Below are 21,313 nucleotides of genomic sequence, written 5' to 3'. Positions count from 1 at the left end.
TGGGGACAGCTTCCCACAAGCAAAGAGTGCATTTCACTGGGTGGGAGAAGCTAGTTGATGATATTCCATGCTTCCCTGCCCCACCTCCCAGGGGTGTTGTGAAGTTTAATTCATTAGAATTTGTAACTCTTTCAGATTCCCAAATGGAAGAACAAATATTACCATTAGTGAATATAGAATGTGGCAAACACAAGCTGTTTTAGGAAAAGAAGTAACAGCCCAATGCTCAAATGCTGCTGTGACGGATTAACAATACTTATTAACCGTAAAACAGCCCAGAAACCCCAATCAGGATCAGGGCCCCATTATGCTGGGTATTATTTATACATACAGGCATTCCCTGCCCCCAAAGCTGACTTTATTGTGCGCTCTGGAGCCTGAGGCACCTTGTGAAAACTAGGTATATAATGTCTCAAGTTGGGCACACAAATTGAGGTACATAATATCAGTGGCCACTTCTGAAAATCTGGCTGCATGTGTAAAGAAATCTGGTATTTCTTTGTGTAGGACAGAAAGGTATCTAACAACAAAGGCAACAGATTATGCTTTTACAACAGTAAAACTGAGTTCATTCACAATTAAAATCTTTTAAACAATGCATTCATTTGTTGCAATTTTATAAATAAATTGCCACAAGTACACACCCTTTGTTAGTAAAATACTTTTAAAGCAATGTATTAGTCAGAAGCTGTCCAAAGTACTACACTACTTGTCTGAAGTACCACACTACTTATTCTTGAACTCCAAGGTTTGCTTTTGATGCTTTTATATTGTTTGCTAACAGGCTATAAGAAAAATGGAAGGAGAAAAAAACCACACCTTTAGCACAGTTCATTTCGGCTATTCAGGCTGTGCAGAAAAAGAGAATTCAAGCAAAGAAGCTAGGGAGAAAATTGCCCTCTCATCTTAGGGATGAGCTGAATTGATACCACGTGTAGAAGAAGAACTACACTGTTTTCCCCAGAAGATACTCTATTAATATTAATTATAGAAGTAGCACCTCCAGGCTCCAACTGAGATGAGCGCCCCATTGTGCTAGGCACTGCACAGACATATAGGGAAGACAGTCCTGGCTGGAAGAGTTTACAATCTAAATAGACAAGAGAGACATGAGATTGGGGCAGGGTGAGGGCACACACATGATGCAAATAGTCCAAAGTCTTGCAGCAGGTCATTAGTAGACTCACAAATAGAACTCCAGTCTCTGAATTCCTGGTCAAGCATATTAGCCACTAGACTATGCTGCCTCTCTGTCTGGAGCAAGTGTCTTGTTTGTTCTAAATTCCTCACCCTTTCTGATTAGATAATTCAACCTAAACCTAACAAGAGAGGAACTATTAGTAAGTGGGTTATTCATGTCTCTTGTGGCCAGAAACCATAAAAAAACAAAATAATAATTCCAGCAAACAGTAAGACAAAAAGGCATGGAAAAATTATGTACTTTACCTTTGTGCCCATGTACCTATCAGAGGGGTATTTACAGCATTACATTGTGACAAATTATTGAAACAGTTCACAGACTTCACAATAGTTCCTCTTTCCTTAGCCAGTTCTGGATCAGTAAAAAAACTTTTTGTACATAATTGAGGTTGTTAACATATCTATATTGTGCGATGGATGACAAACTCCCCAAATATGCATCACCACAGTGGGGAGTGAAAGGGAACAGTTAATCAAACTGAAATCCTCTCTGTTTTGCAGTGTGGTTTAAAGATTATTTAGCAGCCAGTTCCTTAGACTGTTGAGATTCCTTTTCAGCCATCTAATATTTTTTGTTATAGTTTCCAGCACAACTTCAGTGATTTTTAGCTGTGATCCTTGGTCCTTCAGAGACCTAAAGAAGTGTTTCACCTAGAAGACAGGATAATCATTAATGCCTTGGGGGTTATTTTTTGGAGAAATGTCGGGTTAATTTCGGTCTGCATTTAAACACCTGCTGGAATTAATCATCCTGATGGTGGTTCCCTCAAAACTCAGGTGACATGCACTATGCTTTGCCACAAATCCTCTCCCACCTTCAGCCAAGTACCCTCCAAAGAATAAAAATTGTTAATACTAAAAATAAAACAGATATATATGTCTATTAAAAATGAACTGAAATATGTTGACCATTCACCACCCTGACCACTTGATACCCTTCCTTCAACCACGCAGAGCCCCACTGACTTTGGCAGGGCTTTGCTTGGGCACAGGAACTCAGATGGTCCTTCCTATTAGAATTGAGGCCATGGATTGGATGTTATATCCTTCCTCTCCCTCCTCTCCCCACACCTACCCTTCATCCATTTATTGCTGCTGTTTTTTAAGATAGTCTTTGTAGCAAGGAGTATACAATGCCCTCCCACATGCCTGTGCAGCAACCTCAAGCGTTGGCTCCTTAATCATATATGTGCTTATGCAATGAACTGAACATTTTCCCCACATGAAACTAAAATATATAGACTACAATACTGGCAATTACATGAATAGCCAAAGAATAAATCTCTTCCAGTATGCACAGAAAAGAAATGTGTATAATACAACAAGAGATCTAACACTTTTTCTGGACACTAAAATGTAACACACATAATATATGCAAGTCTCATCGATAAGTTACTTTGGAATGAATGCTAACATTTTTGTCAAGCTATTAAATGGATTTTCAACTTTAACATAACTTTCCTTTTCATCATTGTAACACTGAAAGAGCACTTTCTCATGAGGGCTGTTCTGGGCAGGTAAGCATTTTTATTTGTTAGCTTAAGAAATATGAGACTATAAATTACCAATAAGTATTAATACAAAGTCACAAACCTCTTCTAGCTTGTCTTCGGAGGAAAAGCGAGATGTAGTGCCAACAATAATAGTTCTTATAGAAAAAGAGGCTAATTCAAACCTGTAAACAAGGAAGAAAAACTATACAGTAATATAAACAATATACCAATATCTGAACTGCACCTTGTATCAGTACAGAATTTCTTTACTAGTCTCTTTCTAGTATGTGAATATTTTGTAGTTAAAGAACCGGATATGTTCATGGAGGATAGGTCCCCGTCGATGACTATTAGCCAAAATTATCAGGGACGTAACCCCATGCTCAGGCCAACCTTAAACCTCTGACTAACAGAAGTCAGGAGTGGAAGACAGGGATGGGTGACTCCATAACTGCCCTGTTCTGTATGTTCTTAATGAAGCTCTGGTACGGGCCACTGTCAGAGACAGGACACTAGGCAAGATGGACCTGATCTGACCCAGTATGCCAGAATCTTTGTTCTTAAGAAGTTACACTATCAAATTAAAAAATATTTTATAAACATATATTCTTAGCCATATGGATTTATAGCCACTGTAGACTATCAAACTGAAAGCATTTTCTATTGTCTAATTTGCTTTTCAGTATTTATGTTGTTTGAACTTCTCTCCATTTCTCCAAGAGGGACAATAAAAATAGACTAGTTCTAGCAGCACGGTGCAAGCATGGATCCTGTTCCCCATCTTGAAGTGCAGGGTACGTGCTTCCTCTCTAATGAAGAAAGACAAACACTCCTGTGCTCATTAAATTGTCCCTGGGACCTTCAGGGTTACTTCTTTAGATCAAGTGGTAGGAGCTAGTGCTTTTGGGGCCCACTTCCATAAATGTACCATATATAAAAAATAAGGTAAGTGTCTTCTCTAGTGGAATAAATTATCCCTCTTTACACTCTTACTTGTCAGGATTTGCCACCAATGGTGGCTAAAGTGAATACGCAAATACCAACTTTTTAAGAAGTTTGTTCCAGTTTTTTCTGACAAAATTCCAAGCAAGCCCCTGTCCCTCTGGATTTCTGGCAATAGCATGAAGAAGAGCTGCTAGATCCTGAGTCTTGATAACCTCACCTTCCATGCCCAGCTCAATTAACCTGTAAAAATTAAAACAGATCAGTAGCTTCAGCTTGTTTCTACTCAGCTTCTAGGAGGTACTGCTAGACCACTACTTAATGCACATTTCCTTTTGATATTCAAACATGGGGACTAAATATAAAATAGGAGTATGGAAAATAATGTGCAGGATGACAGTTCAGTGCTTTAAATATTAATTTTCAAGTTAACTAAGTGGTGCTACAACAACTTTTTCACATTATAGGAATAACTGTATCACTGACTTGTAGGTAATTGATTTCAATAGGGGCTTCTGCATAAAACCTAACATAGTAGGGCCCAGAATCATCTCATGAAATGAGGTTCTTCTATTTTGTAAGAGGACTGTTCGTTGCTCAGTAACTTCCAGCTCAAATCTTCTCAATTAACAAAGTAAAATGATTTATTTGAATTGCCAGCCCTGCAAACCCAGCGTGGTATCTGAAAATCCTGGTGGAGTCTTTTTGGCTATTCATCCACACTAAACATTCTGCATTCTGTAATTTTGTTGATGATATACAAGCCAGAATAGAATCCAGCTCGCTCTGCTGGAGCAGTATTGGCTCTGGAATGCTAACAAACACTTGTTTTAGTCACTATGTACTCAGACCTGACTGAATACAAACAGGAAACACATCTCTTAACTGAGAACAATTCTTACATGGTCACTTTTCAGAACACAACTACACTTCAAAGGATTTGAATTTCTTTGTTGCATGTACTGTATACATAGTATCTCAACAGCTTCTTTCTAATGGCCTTTCATGTATCATCAACCTCAGGCCAAGATCCTTAGAGTAGCATCTCATCAATAATTATTTAGGAAAGTGATGAAGTAAATAAAAAAAAATAAAGTTCCAAATTTTCAATGTGTTTCCCACTGCTGTTGAGAGTCTCACGATTCCATAGTGCATTGGTGAAGGAACTTGGTATTGTTTTGTATTTAATAATTGAGCAAAGACACTTCTTACTTTGTCAGTTTTTCACAGTCCCTGCTGGTTGTCAAAGCATAGAGGATTTTGTTCTTTTCTGCACCTGACATCGAGAGACTATACTGCTTCAGTAGATAATTCCACCCTGCTGTTGTCTGTGCTCCAACTGAGTAGACTATCTTCAGAACATCCGCTGGAAGGCTGTGGCATCAAACAAAGAAAGGGAAAGAGAAGGAGGATCAAATGACTTTTTTAGCCCTGTGTAGCTCTTTCTACTTTCTGTCTACACAGATGTACAATATTCCAAGAGTCATATGCCAAGAGTCATATGCCAAGTTTGTTTACAATTTATTTTTCCTAATTCTCTCCCATAAAGTTACACTGAAGGACATGGTAATGGTCAATTTTAGGGCTGTGCAGCATTTTCTGCAATTTTTTTTCCTGCCCATTTTCATGTCCCTGAAATTTCACAAGAAAATAATTTGGTTACAAAAACGTGCAAAATCAGAAATGTTAACGTTACCATCTTAAAACAATTTTGGCTAGTTTTTTTCTGAAAGATTGAAAAGATTTTTCACGAAAGCGGGCCAGTTTAGAATTTATAAAAAAGTTAGGAAATGTTTAGAATTTGGAGCATTTTATATTATATTGTGAATATTTCACACATCTTTAGTCAAGACCTGTTTCCACCTAGAATAACACTCCAGAAAGCAGAAATGCACTTTTCACCTTTTCTGTGAATCTATGTATTAACAGGAAATAGCTAGCCTGGAAGGATTCTAGTGATTTTGGACATTGATATGAGTTCAAGTAGGATAAGACAAGTGACCTGGTGAATTAGAAATCACCTTGTCTGGAAGTCTACTCAATACTCAAGAAGTCACTGGTCAGCACAGATGATATCACCAGCTACCCTGTCCCTAGTCTCTCCTTCTTGGGAAGATTATGGTGAGCCAACTGTGACATTCACTGATGGTGTGACTTTGAGTGGCTGTAATTAGTACATGGGATAGAACTTTTGGGCTCCCAGGCCTGTGCTTAGCACACTAGACCACACTCTAGGGAAGAACAGTACTGCAGTCCTTTGGATGGATGGCAGAGCAGTGAACTGACCTATAAACAGATTAGGAGACTTGCATCATTCAGCAAGGACTGGAAATGCTACCGTGCACTTGTACTATTAAAAGGCAATGAGTTGTAGAGTCAGGGTGTGGAAAAGGTCAATGAAAGCATTTTGTTTCCTGGTACTGTATATCTTGCACAAGCACCAGAAGTAAAGAGAGGAAATATTTGCACATAATTACAAAATAAAGCACAGGGGAGACTGGAAAGTGAACCAGTCTGATAACTAATTGAGGTTCAAGAGACCAAGGAGAAAATAAATCCCATTACTGCTTGTTCACCCAACTCTGATGTTGTGAGATATCACTACAGTACACATGGAGCAGCTGGGGCAAAACAGACTATTCCAAAGCACATAATGTAATTAAATGTTAAACAAGCTATCGATTTATCCACCCACCCTCCCAATAATCTTGCAAAAATCTATTTGCCCACCAACCCAAGGAAAGTTACTTCTTTGGATGGGCAAATAAAATATTAATAGTGTTTTCATGATCACCAGTCATCGTTGTGCAGACTAGGGGTGTGGAAGTAATTTTCTGCCTGGGCTGGTAAATGTCATGACAATTTTGTAAGGCATGTATTTATGGTATTTCTAGCATATCCATCAGCAGAATAAACCACAACTGTAAAAAGTGTATTATTTCTGTGTTTAGCTGAGTAGGAAAGGAAAGAAAGACAAGCACTAAATGATACCTTTATCTGGATTAAGATAGGAACACAAAACTATTGATGGTAGATGTGTATATTTTGTATCACCTCTTTAGGTTACTCCAGTCAAATATGTCCCCTATGGCTTATCCATTTTTAATGAAGCAAGTGACAGTGGATATCCTTATGAGTCAAAAAATCCATATTTACAACTTCTTATAGTGTATGGTGCTCACCTACGGTGGTGTTGGGGGCTGTACAGTACCTGGCTAGTTAGATTTAGTAGTTATATTCACCATGGTACCATGCCTGTGGAATTTTTTTGTCCCACCTAGTGCAGTAAAGTCAAGCATGGTAAGAAAAAGATTGTATTCAGCCCCAGGTGCAAGAGGGGATAGGAAGAATGCATGATGAGCCTCTCACTTGCACATCCACGCAGAAGTTGGGAACAATGGTAGACCTTGCACTCATTCAAACTTCTGAATGCAGGAGACTAGTGCCACTGCCAGAACTTTGTTCTCCAAAGTGGGTAAGAAGGGGTTGGGGTCGTGGCCCAACACACCCTCTGCTGTGTCCAAAGGAACTGGGAGGGCTAAACTTCGTACAGTGCACTCTCATAAAGGGTGCTGCAGTGGATCCCTTCCCTGGAGCTCCAGCAGCACTGTGCCTCAGACACAGTGCCTCCTAGAGTTACTAATGTGGTGCACCTCTGCCCTTCCACCAGTGCAGGACTGACCTGAAGAGTCACAGCCGAGCCCTAAACTTTGATTTTCTTTTAGCTATATGGATATATGGCTCTTTCAAGTCAGGACAAACAAATAATCCAGAGGCCCAGACTGCACTGAAAAAGCAGGAGAGAAAGCACAGTGAGCTAAGTCAGTAGAAAGGAGCAAGCAGCTGAAAAGTAATTAATATTAACTAACTTATTTGTTGATACTATATTGTAAGTCTCACACACACATACTAGAGCAGGGATCTCAAATTCACATCACCATGCGGGCCACATGAGGACTAGTACATTGGCCCGAGGGCCACATCACTGACACCTTTTTATACAAAAGCCCCTGCCCTGCTCCCGCTCCCACTCTACCCCTTCCATGAGGCCCGCCTCTTCCGCCCCCATTCCAACCCCTTCCCCAAATCCCCGCCTCGGCCCCGTCTCTTCTCTGCCTCCTCCCCTAAGCACGCCGCGTCCCCACTCCTTCCCCCCTCCCTCCTGGAAAGTCCTAAGCGCCACCAAACAGCTATTTGATGGCGGGAAGCGCTGGGAGGTAGGCAGAGGAGTGGGGACACGGCGCGCTCGGGGTTGAGGTGAGCTTGACTGCTGGTGGAGTCGGCGCCTATGGCGGGCTGCAGGAAATAACTCTGCGGGCCACATGCAGCCCGTGTGCCGCGTGTTTGAGACCCCTGTACTAGAGGAAAAGATTATTCGGTATGTTTTTTCCCATTCTAGATTACAAAAAGTTTCCTATTCCAACTTTCCTGTAAAACCTTTGCTAGAAAAGCAAACTAAACTCCAGTACAGGATGCCTAAATGAAAAGGAATGTTAGAAAGCAGGTAAGCCATTTACTTTAACATCCCACCAGATGCCATCCACTTGCTGAAAAGCTTGTCTGCCTTCTGGATACAGGGAGGATATTGTAGGTCACACGCAAGCCCGAGGAGATCAGAACGAAGCATTCTGTCAGAGACTGAGCCCTCATCGCTCCACGTTTGCCTGTCAATCACCAGCTTAAAATGCTGCAGGATGTACCTCTGCAGAGAGAACAGATCACAGTTAGGCCCTAGTGCCACAATCTATGTAGTGCTGTGTAAATGTATATAAATCTGCTTTTCAGCAGTTACCCAGCTGTACTCCACTCATTACAGCTCTAGTATTCAGAAGTCAAACTCAAATCTGCTATGGTATCTACTCCAAAACACTGTTTTGTAACAAAGCATGTCCACAGGGCATCCGCAGCTAAGCTAGCTGTGATCACATTCAAAAACATCTGATAAGTGCAGTTCTGCTTAACTTAACACAACATAGGTGGCAACGATCAGGTTTTTAAATGGGCCTTTATGCAGAGTGAATAGGAACACTGTCTCCCTCCCACACAAAGGTCAGAGATTATTTATGTATTGGCCCCAAGGATCTTACAGTCTATATTGACTTAACATTGGCGGGGGCTAAAGAAGGGAGAGGAAAGCAAGGAGAGCTTTCCTGTGCTTATTAGCCGGGTGGCCCCAGTGCCACTGGAATGCAAGCCCTGATGCCACGCTACTCACTCTGCAGCAGCAAACTCATGGGGTAACTCCAACAACATGAGTAAGGCCAACTCGCAATGGAGCAGCAGAAACCACAGCCATGGGCCATTAGTGCATGAGTTGATAATGTGCAAACGACAAGAGAGTGGAATGTGGTGTTTTAGAGCTTGGCTAGTTTATAAATAGAATCCTTCAGGAATCTGAGGATTTTTTCCTTCTCTTTTTCTTTCAAGAGGAGAAGGAGGACACTTTCTAAATACTAACTGAGCATTCGTTCCATGTGTCCCAATTCCTTACAAATAACATTTAATTACAATTTTTTTTTCAAATTAAAAATGGACCTTAAGGTTTTCTGTGACATCAGAAATATTTCTTCTCTCCATCATGTGGTAGAACATTTCCAGGTAGCCCAAGCCTTGCAGAAGTACTACGTTACTGGATTCATGTCGTAGATATCGTGTCAGATCAAGGGCTGTGTCCAGCGATAACCTTCCTGCACTGAAGAAAAAAAATATACGCAAGCTCAAAATGTGCACGTTTGATAGTTTTGTACTTCTCAGCACTTTGTCTCTGTCTCACTTTGCCCTGTCAAAAGAACTAAGGATTGTAAACCAGGTGTGCTGGGCCATATTCCCAGTCCTGCTGCTGACTAAGGACCTGATCCACTGCCCACTTAAGTCAATGGAAGTCTTTGACTTCAATGGACATTGGATGAAGTACTATGTTACCTTAGGCAAATCACTTAATCCAAGTTTGTGTGTGAGTTTTGTATATTCATCATGAGGATAATTACTGTAAGACTTTTGGGACCAGAGTCGTTTTTCTCTCATTTTTGGAGTTCTACAAACATAACAATAAAACTTGCCTGTCTCACAGGGTGTTCTGAGGATTAATGGATGACTGATTGAAGTGCTTTGAGTAAAAGACAATACAGAAATAGCCATTTTTATTAACTGGTCTCATGGATAGCAGGCACGACTGCCTGACCTAGTTTTCAGTGCTCTGTCGTTTGCTTTGTGCCATACATCCTGTCTTTTGATGTAGAATCCATGTGGGCTACTCAAAAGAGAGTGTGAAATGTTATCTTCAGTTATTTGGTTCAGATAAACCACAACAGGAGGTCAGATCATTGGTGAGCCCTACATATGTCAAGCAGATACCCTTTTATACATTATCCACAATTCCTTAAAATTCTCCACACAAAAACCAATGTTATCCCGGGGATCCTCTATGGAGTCAAGAACAACAACCCATCCATCGTCATGGGTCGCCACTTTCCCCTGTCAAAGTCTTGCATTCTCTCTTCACATGCTGTGGCCCCATTACTCTACCTAGAATTCTAGAGGGCGAACAGTCTTCTCTGATCGTCTTTAAACTACCCGCCAGGAGGTGCCCAAAGAACAAGAGAGAGTGAACAATTACAAAGAACTCAGCCAAAGCAGCATTTTGGAGTAGACACTATAGTAGGGTTTGAGCATGACTTCTGAAGACTGTAGCTGTAGTGAGTGGAGTACTCACTGACTGTTAGATTCACTAATGTTCATGGCTTCTTCTTCTTCAAAATATCAGATATTATTTTTTTAGCCAAATATTAATGGCTAAAAAAACTCTGTGACCAAGTGTGTCAGGCATTCTTCCACAATGCACCAAAGCAGACTGAGTTAGTTGGTACGGCCTTAGAAAGAGGCCAAATAATGAAACTTCCAAATAATTAAGCCTGACAAAGGGATTATTATGTGAGCTCTTGTGACTCTGCTCCAAGTATAATTCTGCACTTTGCCAAGAAAAGATGTCATGTTCATGAAGTTCTGCAAACTCTGCTTTGCCCATTTAAATGGCAGAACAAAAAGGATCACTTCTCTACTACGAGTTCACGTGATGCATATCCTATCTCTAGCTATGTGTTTCAAGAATTAATGCATATTTTAGAACAGTGTTCTTAGTTCTACACATATTAGATAGTATCTTTACTTTAGATGTTTTATTAATTATATTTTCTTTTCTTGTCTAAAAGGCGATAGAGTCCTGCACTTTTGAAAGAAGTTATTGGAGCAAGAAGCAGCAAGAGCATGTACAGTATTTCATGTGACCATTATCTTGTATCTAGGTACATATATGGGCCTCATCAGCCTAGTATCTGAGCACCTCCTGGTCATGAACAGATTTTATCCTCATAAAACACTGTGCCAATCCCCATTATGCAGATGAGGAACAGGGTAGAGTAAGTGACCTGCCCAAAGGCACACAGGAAATCTGTGGCAGGGCCAGGAATTGAACCTGGCTCTCCTACATCCCTGTCCAGAGCCTTATCCACTAGATCATCCCTCCAATCACAACATCTGTTGTGCCATTAGTTAGATGCTACTGTAGGAGTGACTTGCCAAAGGAACCTCTCCATCTTCACCCACTATTTGAGGTGCAAAAGCCAAGAGTTGGGCACACAAAGCAGACAGTTGCAGAGGTAACTCTCCAGTTTCTGTGTGGAACTCCCACTGGAGCTCACTAAAAGGCAAGTGTTTGAGAGCGCAAACTTAAGCTCTGATCCTGCAATGAGCTCTGCAGGGGTGGACCCCTGCTCCTGCACCATTCTCATTACAGGATCAGGACTTAGAAGGCATTTTTTGAAAAGGTGGCCACTCTGCCCTACACACTGTGGGGGAAGAGGCAGACACAACAGCGGCCACTACTAAAAGAAAGCCGGGGACATGAATCTCTTGTGTAGGAGTTAGCATCTCGCTCAGTACAAAAAGGACAGAGGAGGCCTGGATGAAATCTCATTGGGGCAAAACAGCATAATATAAAGATGATATTGGTAGTTTCCCTTTGCCTAGGATTATTACTTATTATTTGTAACACTGTAGCAACTCGGAGCCCCAGTCATGGACCAGAACCCCATTGTGTTAGGCGCTGCACAAACACAGAACAAAAAGATGGTCCCTGCCCCCAGAAAAGCTTAGAATCTGGTATTAGACAAGAGACAGCAGGTGGCTACAGCGAGATAGATGAGAAACACATAAGAAAACAATTAGAAACTATCTGAGTTCTGCATATGTGCTCATCCAAATTTCTCGATTATGTAGGTCTCTTTGTACAAGGCAGCATTCCAACTCACAAGTAAAAGACTCATGGTCTCTGCTAACTTGAAGTGGAAGTGACCCTCCTCCGTGGATGTAACAAGTGCCACCTCACAAGCTGACTGGAGACACACCATTTAGTCATCACTCTAGCCGTGTTGCCCCAGTGGCTCAACACCACAACAATCCGTGAGTTCTGTGAGCTGTGTCCAAACTTGGGGAAATGAGGGGTGCCTTACCCAGCTCTCTCAAACCTCCTTATTGGCCGTCCTCCTTGGAAATGATTCAAGCAAGCATGTGCAATTAAAATAGTGCATGAAATTGACGGCTAACCTTTCTCTTAAATTAGTTTTCAAAGACAGAAACCTGCGGTCCAAAATATAGTTTCCAGGAGGGATGCACCATTTGATCTTTCCCAAGCAAAGTCTTCTAAGAAAATTAAAAAGAAAGAGGTGGCCTGTCTTTACGGGAAAGAGCAATGAGCCCAAACCATCCCCACATGCTGGTAATTGCCTTCAGTGAAATTAAGAGAAAGGTGATGAAGTGAAAGCCAAATAGTTTTTCCTCGACCTCTCTGTATCTGGACTCTACAAACCTATGAGGAGGTCTGTTTTGTTCAAGGAGCATCAGCTTCAGGGTTATGCTTGACCTAGGGAAGCTGGGAAATGTTTACTCCTCTGCCCTTGCACAGTCTCTCTCACTATTAACTAAATATTTTGCTGATCAAGGCAATCCTCCTTTCAGCCTGTAGGAGAGTCAGCGCTATGTTCAGGAAATGAGTTCTGTGTCTTTGGCTTCTGGATCCACATCACACAGAGAGATACTAAAAATTAAGTTTGAATGTCTCTGGCTCTCGCTCTGATGGTCCAGTTTTCAACAGGAGGTTGCCCTCATGCTAACAAAAAAATGACCCTGTGACTGGGCCTGAAAATACTGCCAAGGGCATGTTCATAGTGGTGCAAACTGTTAATTAGACACCTGTGTAAATGTCTGAATATGCATTCATCCAATTTGCACACGATACAGCAGTAAATGCATTCACTGTAGCAGGTGCAGTTTATTCTTTTGTTTTGGCACACAGATCTTTGCTTCTTCCCTGTTAAAAATTGGTATTTTTTACATCAGATTAAAATAGGAAAGGTTTGTTACCTGACCAGTTGAAATGCATTGTGGATCAAGTTCACTCGGTCCTTGTGGCTGAAAAGGGTGTGGTTCTGATCCAACAGTTTAATGATGTTGTCCCAGCCATTTCCTTCATAGTGCACAATGTAATAGCCATTCATGTCCACATTGAATTTCACCCAGGCGACCTCTCCCTCCAGTTCTAGTGTGTCTGAATGGGAGAGAGTCACATGGAAATTTTTTCCCCTGCATATGAAAAATTAAAATGAAAGCATAGGCAAATATTACACCTGTCAGTGTCTTCACCTGGGGAACTGTGAGATTTACCGAGAAGACACCTGAAAATGGAATTAGAAAGTTATTTGCTAACCTGAAGTCCTCATACCGGAGAGTTTTTATTTTGGGGGCTTATCTACACAGTGCATTAGTCCACACCCGAGGGGTGTAAACTCTTGTATACACTGGCTTGTTGTGCATCAGCTGGCCTGAGGGGACCTGTTGGCTTGCACTAACAGTTCCCTAGTGCACATTAGTGTAGTCCATTTTCAAACATTAGGGAACTTTTAGTGCACCTCTCTAATGCGCATTAAAATGTATACCCCTTCAATGCGGACTAGCACGCCATGTAGACAAATAGTTTAGATTGAGAATATTTCAACAGGTTGAGAACCCAGTGGGATTTATGGGATTGGTAATGGGAGATAGGTCCTTTTTCCTCTCTTCTACTTTGCTGGATCAAATCCTGCTAGATCAACAGTTGTTGTCGTTTTGTAGCTATTTGAATTGGCTGGTGTTCTCTCTCCATTTCTCAGCAAAGAGACCAGTGACTGAATAGATTTGGGAACAAACTAAGGTAACATAATCCCTCCAAGTCAGGGTACCTTGCACAGTAGCAGGCCAGAGGCAGTGTGGAAGAGTTTCCACTGCCAGTACAGGACCTTTCCCAAGCACTAAATGCTCTCTCAATCTTTTTTTATTTGTCTCTACCTGGAATCATTTCCCAATTTTGGCCGTGATAATAGAAGTTAATATTTGTGTGTGTTATTTAGAAGAAACTCTTGGAATTAAATTCAGTTCTTAAAGTCATCTGTATGTTTTATTGACAATGTTAGCAGAAACTCCAGAACCCCCCCGCCCCTTCAACTGTATATATTAATCTTTAGAGTAACATACAGGTCTGCCCACTACAGTTTCTATGAGAGGACCAGAAATTCTCTCTGTCAGGAGCTGCATCTTGTCTCCCTCAGCTAGAGGCAAGGGCATGGAAAATCAGGAAGGGGAAGTATAAAGAAGGGAACAAACAGGGCTCCACAGAGGGCCAACCCCTAACACATATCCTTAAAATTAATTTTATTTAGGAAATATATTTCTTTAAATTGATTAGTAAAGGTCAACCTGTTATACAGTTAAGGCAATCAATTTACTGATTACAAAACCAATGATCAGACTTCATTACCTGTTTTAGTTTTTAATATGTGTCTGTGAACAGTGTTGGAGCTGCTGGTGATGTATGTGAGTGGGATATGCCAAAAATACCTGGGAGATAAAAGAAAAAATACAATAAAGGAACACTTGCTTTCACAGAAGACGACTGATTTGCTTTACCTGTGTCTGACTAATCATAAACTGGCAAGCAATAGAGAATGAGACTGAGTGCTAGAAATGTTAACCTTGGTATAACTATGCAGAAGTCCACACCAGAAGTCCACTAACAGAGATACCCCTCTCAATGAAGGATCACTTCTCTATCCAGGTTTGAAATGGCATTCTACATGCATATAAGGGAAATCTGCATATTTTAAAATACTAGCATATCAGTTCTCTCTCCCACTGGATATTAAGCGTGTGATCCTCTCTTTTAGAAGGGTAGCCTCATCCTACCTCCACTACGGTACCAACCAAGAACACATTTCACTTTTCAGCTTCATCCTGTTCCTGTGGTTAAGTCCTCAACAGAGTCTCCCATTATATAAACTCCTGTTACATGTAGCCTCTTATGTAGTCCTACCCTGACAGTCAGCTGCTGATTTGCTCCATGCCAGTAGCCAGGAAAGTGGACATCCGCTGTCCATCCTTGCCAAGTCAGCAGGAACACTTGTACTATGCCTCGTTCACATACTTCATGTCATCTATTGATAAACTTACCTCCAGCCTAGCCTGACCTAAGTATATTAGATGGTAATAATGTAATATCAAGCTGCCAGAATATCAGGCACCTTTTCCTATACTGGAAATTGCAGCAACAGAACAAACACCACATTAGAATTACGAAATTAAGGTAAGTGTGGATACCTTGACTGCAGGTTAGCCCATTCAGGGTCTTCTTCAAAAACACCCTTAAGGAAGCGCTCCTGTCGCAATCTTAAGGTGTTTCCTTCAAATTTAACAAGAACCAGTGGGATCCCTTTCTGAAGTGTCCAAGTGTTCATCATCTCTTCGATCTCCATAAGTTTCCCCGTATGACTGAACTGAAATGACCACAGACAAACTATATTTAGTGATGCACTTAAAAGTATCCCCCAAAAATAAATCTGTACACATTTGGGTTTTCAGGCCAGACAGCCAATGCTGGCAATCTGATAGACTCTGGTTTGAGTTTTGGTTCTGGGAGCTAACCAGGACCTTATGAGCAGCAAGTTTAAATGCCATTCAAGAAATCACAATGGTCCTCCCTGCGAGAGTGATGATTATGTACAAGACATTCATTTAACAAATAATGGCAACTACGGTAAAGCTTTTACACTGGGAAGCTGTTACAGTAAGAATGCCAGTACGGGTATTTACATACACGTACAAATTGTAAAGAGATCCTTAAGAAGCATAGGTTTCCCAGTCCATCTTCTCTGCCCCCAAAAGACAGTGTTTTGTTTTGTTTTTGGTAAATCTCCTGTATGTGTCACAAAGAATAATTGCATGCCTAAGGCACAGAACTGGGAGACAGCAGAACTGTGTCCTGCTCCTGGATGTGCCATACACTTCCTGTGTGACTCTGGGCAAGTCACAATATACCTAGCAGCAAGTCGCAAATGGTCTAATTTTCAAAGGTGCTGAGCAAGGCCACTAACCAAAATCTGGACCAGATTCTTGGATGATTTGTGGCCAATCTGTGCTATTCCAGAATAAAAATGCATCATGCAATAACGTCATTCAGAAAAAGTCTGTGATTCAATTTATTGACCAATAACATGTGTCCAGCATGTGACATACGGTGGGATTTCTTTAGTTCAAAGCTATTCTTTTCTCCTAAATTTTGGCTTGTTTTTGGTTTTTGAATTCACTCTTCCTCACTTCAAACTTATCTCTAGTGAGGAAAGCAAGTGAGATGCTCCACTGCTCTATAGTTTAAGTCCAGGGAGTGCATTTACTAAATGCAGCATATCTAGAACTACTTTCTCCAGAGCCTGAGTGCATCAAGTCAAGGGCAAGCTCAGCAGTTGCCAGTCTGAAGAACTGAGATGCAAGATTTGTTTTCTAAGCCCTAGAGTCAGCAGCAGGACATCGTGTCATATCATCACCTTGTCAGTCTAGTGTTTTATCTTCTAATAATTTACTTACTATGCTGCTAAGGGGCCTGGAAGCTGTATAGCAAAAGTTGCCAGAAGAGAAGTGACTTTCAGAGCAAGTCTGTAAAACATAAAAGAAAGGTGAATCCTGCACACTCGACATATTTTTAGAAATGTTTGTTTTTTTAAAAAAACCCAACAGTACAGCAAAAAGAGACCAATCAAATAACTTAGTAAATCTGAAGTTACAAACGCCACTCACAAAACAAAGGGCTACTAATGACAGACCCTCACCAGTGCTTCTTAATCTCTCATTTGAGCATATTCAATAGATATGTTTCTGCATAGATAAATTTAACAGTGACAGACAACATATACATTAAATTTTTCCAATGTTAAATATACAGTAGAATCCCTCTAGTCAGCACCCAAATAAATGGCATATCTGCTTAATTTGGAGGGTTGCCAGTGAAAAAATTCATTGTGATGATGTTCGGTTGCGAATTAATGGATTAATGATACACCTTGGGCTAAAACGGTGGAGAGAATTAGGCCCATCATTGTGAAAGGTCCATTTGTCTGTTACATTTTGTCCTGTCTGAAAGATTGTTTGCCGCTGTTTACTGCTATGAACTGGTGTTTACGAGCATAAATGTATACTGTGCAGACTTTGGTTCATAGTATGCTCCTTCCCATTGAATTATGGCAGCTAAACAAATCAGTATTGCATTAATAGGGAGTTTAATTTTTTCAAATTATTATTATCAATTTTTTTTCAACTTATTCTGTTCAGCAATAAAGTAAAACTGTAAATAAGAGAGCACGAGAGAGAAATAGAAAGGTAACAGTACTTATGAATATAGCTCTGAGAAAAAAGGGAAGAAATTAAATATGAAGATGTTTGATTCACCACTGTATTTTTGCAGTTTTAAACCAGTATAAACCCATTTAAAATTACCATGTACAATTAAATAGATTGTTGAGTTACACACCACTGAAAAACTTTTTTGGAGTAATGCAGTGAATCAGGCCCCAGATGGCAGAAGAATGTACTTATATGATAGGGACACATTTTCAACAGATCTCAAAAAAATAGACTGCAAGTTTTGCAGGTGCACTAATTTTCATACAAACCCCCTATATGCATGAAAATTGTTTAAGTAGGTGTAATGGTGTGACTGCAGTAGTGACCCCTTGTGGATGTTCTGGGTGCCCTGATGCAGCTGCGTGTCTCCTGGCGGGGAGGATGAAGTCTCTATCTCCAGAGTCCACAGAGGCAGCCCCACCCCAAAATGTTCTACAACACAAAAGCAAACATAACTGACTACTGGGCCATCCCCCAGTGTTCCAGTTGTGGGAGAGGCATTCGGCCCTTTCCTTCAGGCTTGGTTCCCAAACTGTTTCTGCTCTGAGCATGATGACTCCTTGGGGTCTTGCTGTTCCTCCCCATTACAGAGACAGGCCTGCTAGCCAGAGCAGTCACAAGTGAAGCTGCCTTTCTGGCCAGTCAGTCCCGGACTGCACCAGGCTCTCTCCTTTTATTCCTTCTCCAGGTGTGGCACTGGCTGCAGGTATAGCGGGGTGGGGCTAGCTGGGCCCAAAGTCTCTCCGTAACCCCGTCTCTGCTGGTGTGAGACACTCTTCCCCATCACAGCAGGCATCTGCCATTCTGATTGGTACATGCAATTGTAGGGTTTGTGAGCAAATTTTACATATGTATTTATAGACTCATAGACTCATAGACTTTAAGGTCAGAAGGGACCATTATGATCATCTGGTCTGACCCCCTGCATGCTGCAGGCCGCAAGACCCTTCCCTGGACTCTACCGTTGAAGTCCCCAATCCTGTGTTTTAGTGACTTTTGCATGAGACAGGTGAAAATTTGGTCCGTAATTCAATGCTTTGTATGTTACCCAGCATGAGCAATTCCTGTGAGCCTGTGATAATTGAGATTATCACTTTTCCATTTCCATGCGTGCCTGTGTTGCTGTATTACAGTTTCATACTACTCATGTCAGCACCCACTCGTCAAGGAAATTTTGACCCCAGTTCCACATGATCTATAAGTATATGCGTAACTTTAAGCATTGTGAAATCAGCAAGACTTTTTGTGGGCTTAAAGCATGAGCTTTGCTGGATTGGGGCTAGGGTGGTGAAAGATACTGAGAGAGTTGTAGGCATAGGTCCCATTCTTGCAATGAGCGTCACGTGGAGGAACTCCTGAGCCTGCATGGAGTTCATGTACTGGGCCATTTATTTTGAATGTGCTGGGGGTTTTTTAGCTCAGATAGGATAATCCTGGTTATTTTAATGTAGTTTTGGTGAAGGCAACTGAAAAAAAATAGTATGCAGTATAATCACTAATATATTCCTCTATTAATTGCATATAAAATCTAAATTCCCTATTTGCAACTACTGTATACATGGATATAATACAACATATTTCAACAAAGGACAGAACTTGCATTGGCCATGCTGTTCCACAAGTCATTATTCTTTGCATTCCTATAGCTGTACTTCTTCAAGTAGTGAATTATTCCTCTCTGGAACACCGCCTCAGATAGGAAATCTTGGAGCATCTTCAAAATACAAGCTCCCTAAAACAAAAAAGTAGCAAGTATTCAAACAAATAGTTTTACATTACATTCTTATGCTCACGTGTTGTTTAGCCAGTGATGGTTAAACTGAGAGCTTAAAGTGTATTGCAAATGCAGTATGAATAAAACAATTGCTTCAGCAACATGTACTGAATGTTTTCATTAGCCAGGTGAAAATGGGTATTCAAGACATGATGCCCAAAGACACACTGGCTGGCTCGCTGAACCATTCTGAACTGTCACAGCTACCATGGAGACCTGTTGGACTCTAGAGGTCAGGTCATTGGTATTCTTTAGCATAGCACAAATATTTTGAAATGTATTTGTAATATTATCATATTATAACTTTTGCCAGTGTCGGATTTCAGTGCTGTCATATAATGTGAAAGGATATCCCACATATCCCAAAGAAAGTGGAATTTTCCCTATGGATAATAACCAAGTTCTGTAATTTTGTATCCAACAGTGGATTCTACAGACAGAAAACTGCAAAAAGCTAGAGGTCATTAATGACAACATTTCAGTACGAGCAAATGGATTCTTGTTATTTGCAGACATATTCATTGACTCCAGATTTTAGACAAAAGAACAGTTATATTACAATAATGGGCACTAAAGTTCTTCCTCCTGCATCTGTACACAGCCATATTGACTCTGGTTTATCTTTAAGGTTGTTCTACAATGATATAACTAATAAAACTTGGCACTTCATTATGCTTTTCATTTGAAAGACCTCAGAACTCTTTATGAAATGTAATTAATTAATGTTAGTACTAAAGACTGTGCATGCATGCATGTTTGGGCAATTAACTAATTTAAACAGCTATTAAAGAGGATGATTAATAAACTTAAGTCAAGAGTTCAACACAAATTCACATTAGTACTCTATCAGCTTCCAGTGGGGATCAGATACTGATCTGACATGGTGAAAGAATTTAGTATCTAGAGTAAATAAATGCCAATTCTGTTTCACATGAAGTAAGTGCATAAATTAATTTCTTCTGTTGTTTTGGGTAATAACAATCAATGATGCTGTCATTTAATATTGTTAATATAAAGATCACAGAAGTACACCACAAATCAAGTAATGTTGAATGTTTATTACTACTGTCATATGTATTTAAAGCTGATAGAATTTGGTGTCCCCTGCTTTGGTCTCTGGGTGTATTCAACTTTAATCCCAAACAGTTGATAAATACCCAAAATTATATTGGGTATTGGCCTTATTCTCTTGGAATCCCCAACAGAAGCTCTGCACTGGAGCTGCCAGTTCTTCTGCTCTTCGAAGCAAAGGCAGCTTGAAGTTAGCTAAGAGCAGGACCACTATGTTGACTGTAAAGCCTTCTTGACTTCATCTGAAAAAAGGACTTGGGCCTTATCTACATGGGACAGCTACACCATTACAACTTAATGTGAATTTAAACCAATATAGTTTTAAAAGTGCTAACTCCTCTGTGGACACACCTATTTTAGTAAAGGAGCCACTTACTTCCAATGATCTTAAATCTATTGAAAATCAGTTTAAGTGAAACTGAAAGAAGCCACTCAAACCAAAATCCACACCATCTTTTGCATTGATATAAACTCTATTTTGTTCAATAACTGGTTTTAGTTAAACTGGTGCAACTGAGAAGCCAGGATAGGCTTCAGCTTTGGCTGCTGTTGCAGAATAATAAATAAATAAAATGGATGAGGTGCATCCTAATAGCTGCACTGGCAGCCTATTTTCCTTCAAGGATACTTTATAAGGATTAACCATATGCGTTAGCACGACTATAGAACCATAGATTATATGATTGGATTGGCCATTTTACTACTCTTATTGTGTGCATTCTAATTTAAGCTGTTGAGATGGGATGGCACTACCAGCCAATTAACATATAAATACTGGAAGGTCAAACTAGTAAAACATTATATATCAAATAAAATACACCAGATATTTCAATGCTGATGCATCATCTCAGGGGCTCTAAGGAGGACAGGAAACGGCACAATATGAATCCACACTTATACCAATCATTGTAAGAAAGTAATCTAGTGTCAAAATCACCCCATTCTGGTTCGTGTTTGCCTTCTGTATTCATGATTTCTCTTAAACTAAAATCAGAATGTGCCTTAACTAGTACAACTGGAAGGATAAATTGCATGTTACACTTAACTCTTTGGTGAGGCAAATACCGCCCACAGG

General features: G+C 40.5%; 1 protein-coding gene across 1 annotated transcript in view; it reads right to left on the bottom strand.

The window, feature by feature from the left end:
• Positions 1-647: 647 nt before the first annotated feature.
• Positions 648-21,313, bottom strand: part of LOC117878884 (endoplasmic reticulum aminopeptidase 2-like) — a 33,654-nt gene continuing 12,988 nt past the window's right edge. Inside the window, exons 9-19 of the mRNA XM_034773542.1 lie at positions 18,994-19,125; positions 16,581-16,649; positions 15,318-15,493; positions 14,482-14,561; positions 13,053-13,236; positions 9,171-9,327; positions 8,153-8,337; positions 4,848-5,009; positions 3,738-3,878; positions 2,794-2,875; positions 648-1,851 (exon numbers count right to left, since the gene is read on the bottom strand). Coding sequence (XP_034629433.1) covers positions 1,708-1,851; positions 2,794-2,875; positions 3,738-3,878; positions 4,848-5,009; positions 8,153-8,337; positions 9,171-9,327; positions 13,053-13,236; positions 14,482-14,561; positions 15,318-15,493; positions 16,581-16,649; positions 18,994-19,125 — 1,512 coding nt within the window. The 3' untranslated portion in view covers positions 648-1,707. The remainder of the gene's footprint in view (positions 1,852-2,793; positions 2,876-3,737; positions 3,879-4,847; positions 5,010-8,152; positions 8,338-9,170; positions 9,328-13,052; positions 13,237-14,481; positions 14,562-15,317; positions 15,494-16,580; positions 16,650-18,993; positions 19,126-21,313) is intronic.

Source organism: Trachemys scripta, chromosome 6 (assembly GCF_013100865.1).
Source record: "Trachemys scripta elegans isolate TJP31775 chromosome 6, CAS_Tse_1.0, whole genome shotgun sequence".
Classification (NCBI taxonomy): domain Eukaryota; kingdom Metazoa; phylum Chordata; order Testudines; family Emydidae; genus Trachemys; species Trachemys scripta.
Note: the sequence above shows the minus strand (reverse complement) of the source record. Positions and strands in the feature narration are given on the sequence as shown.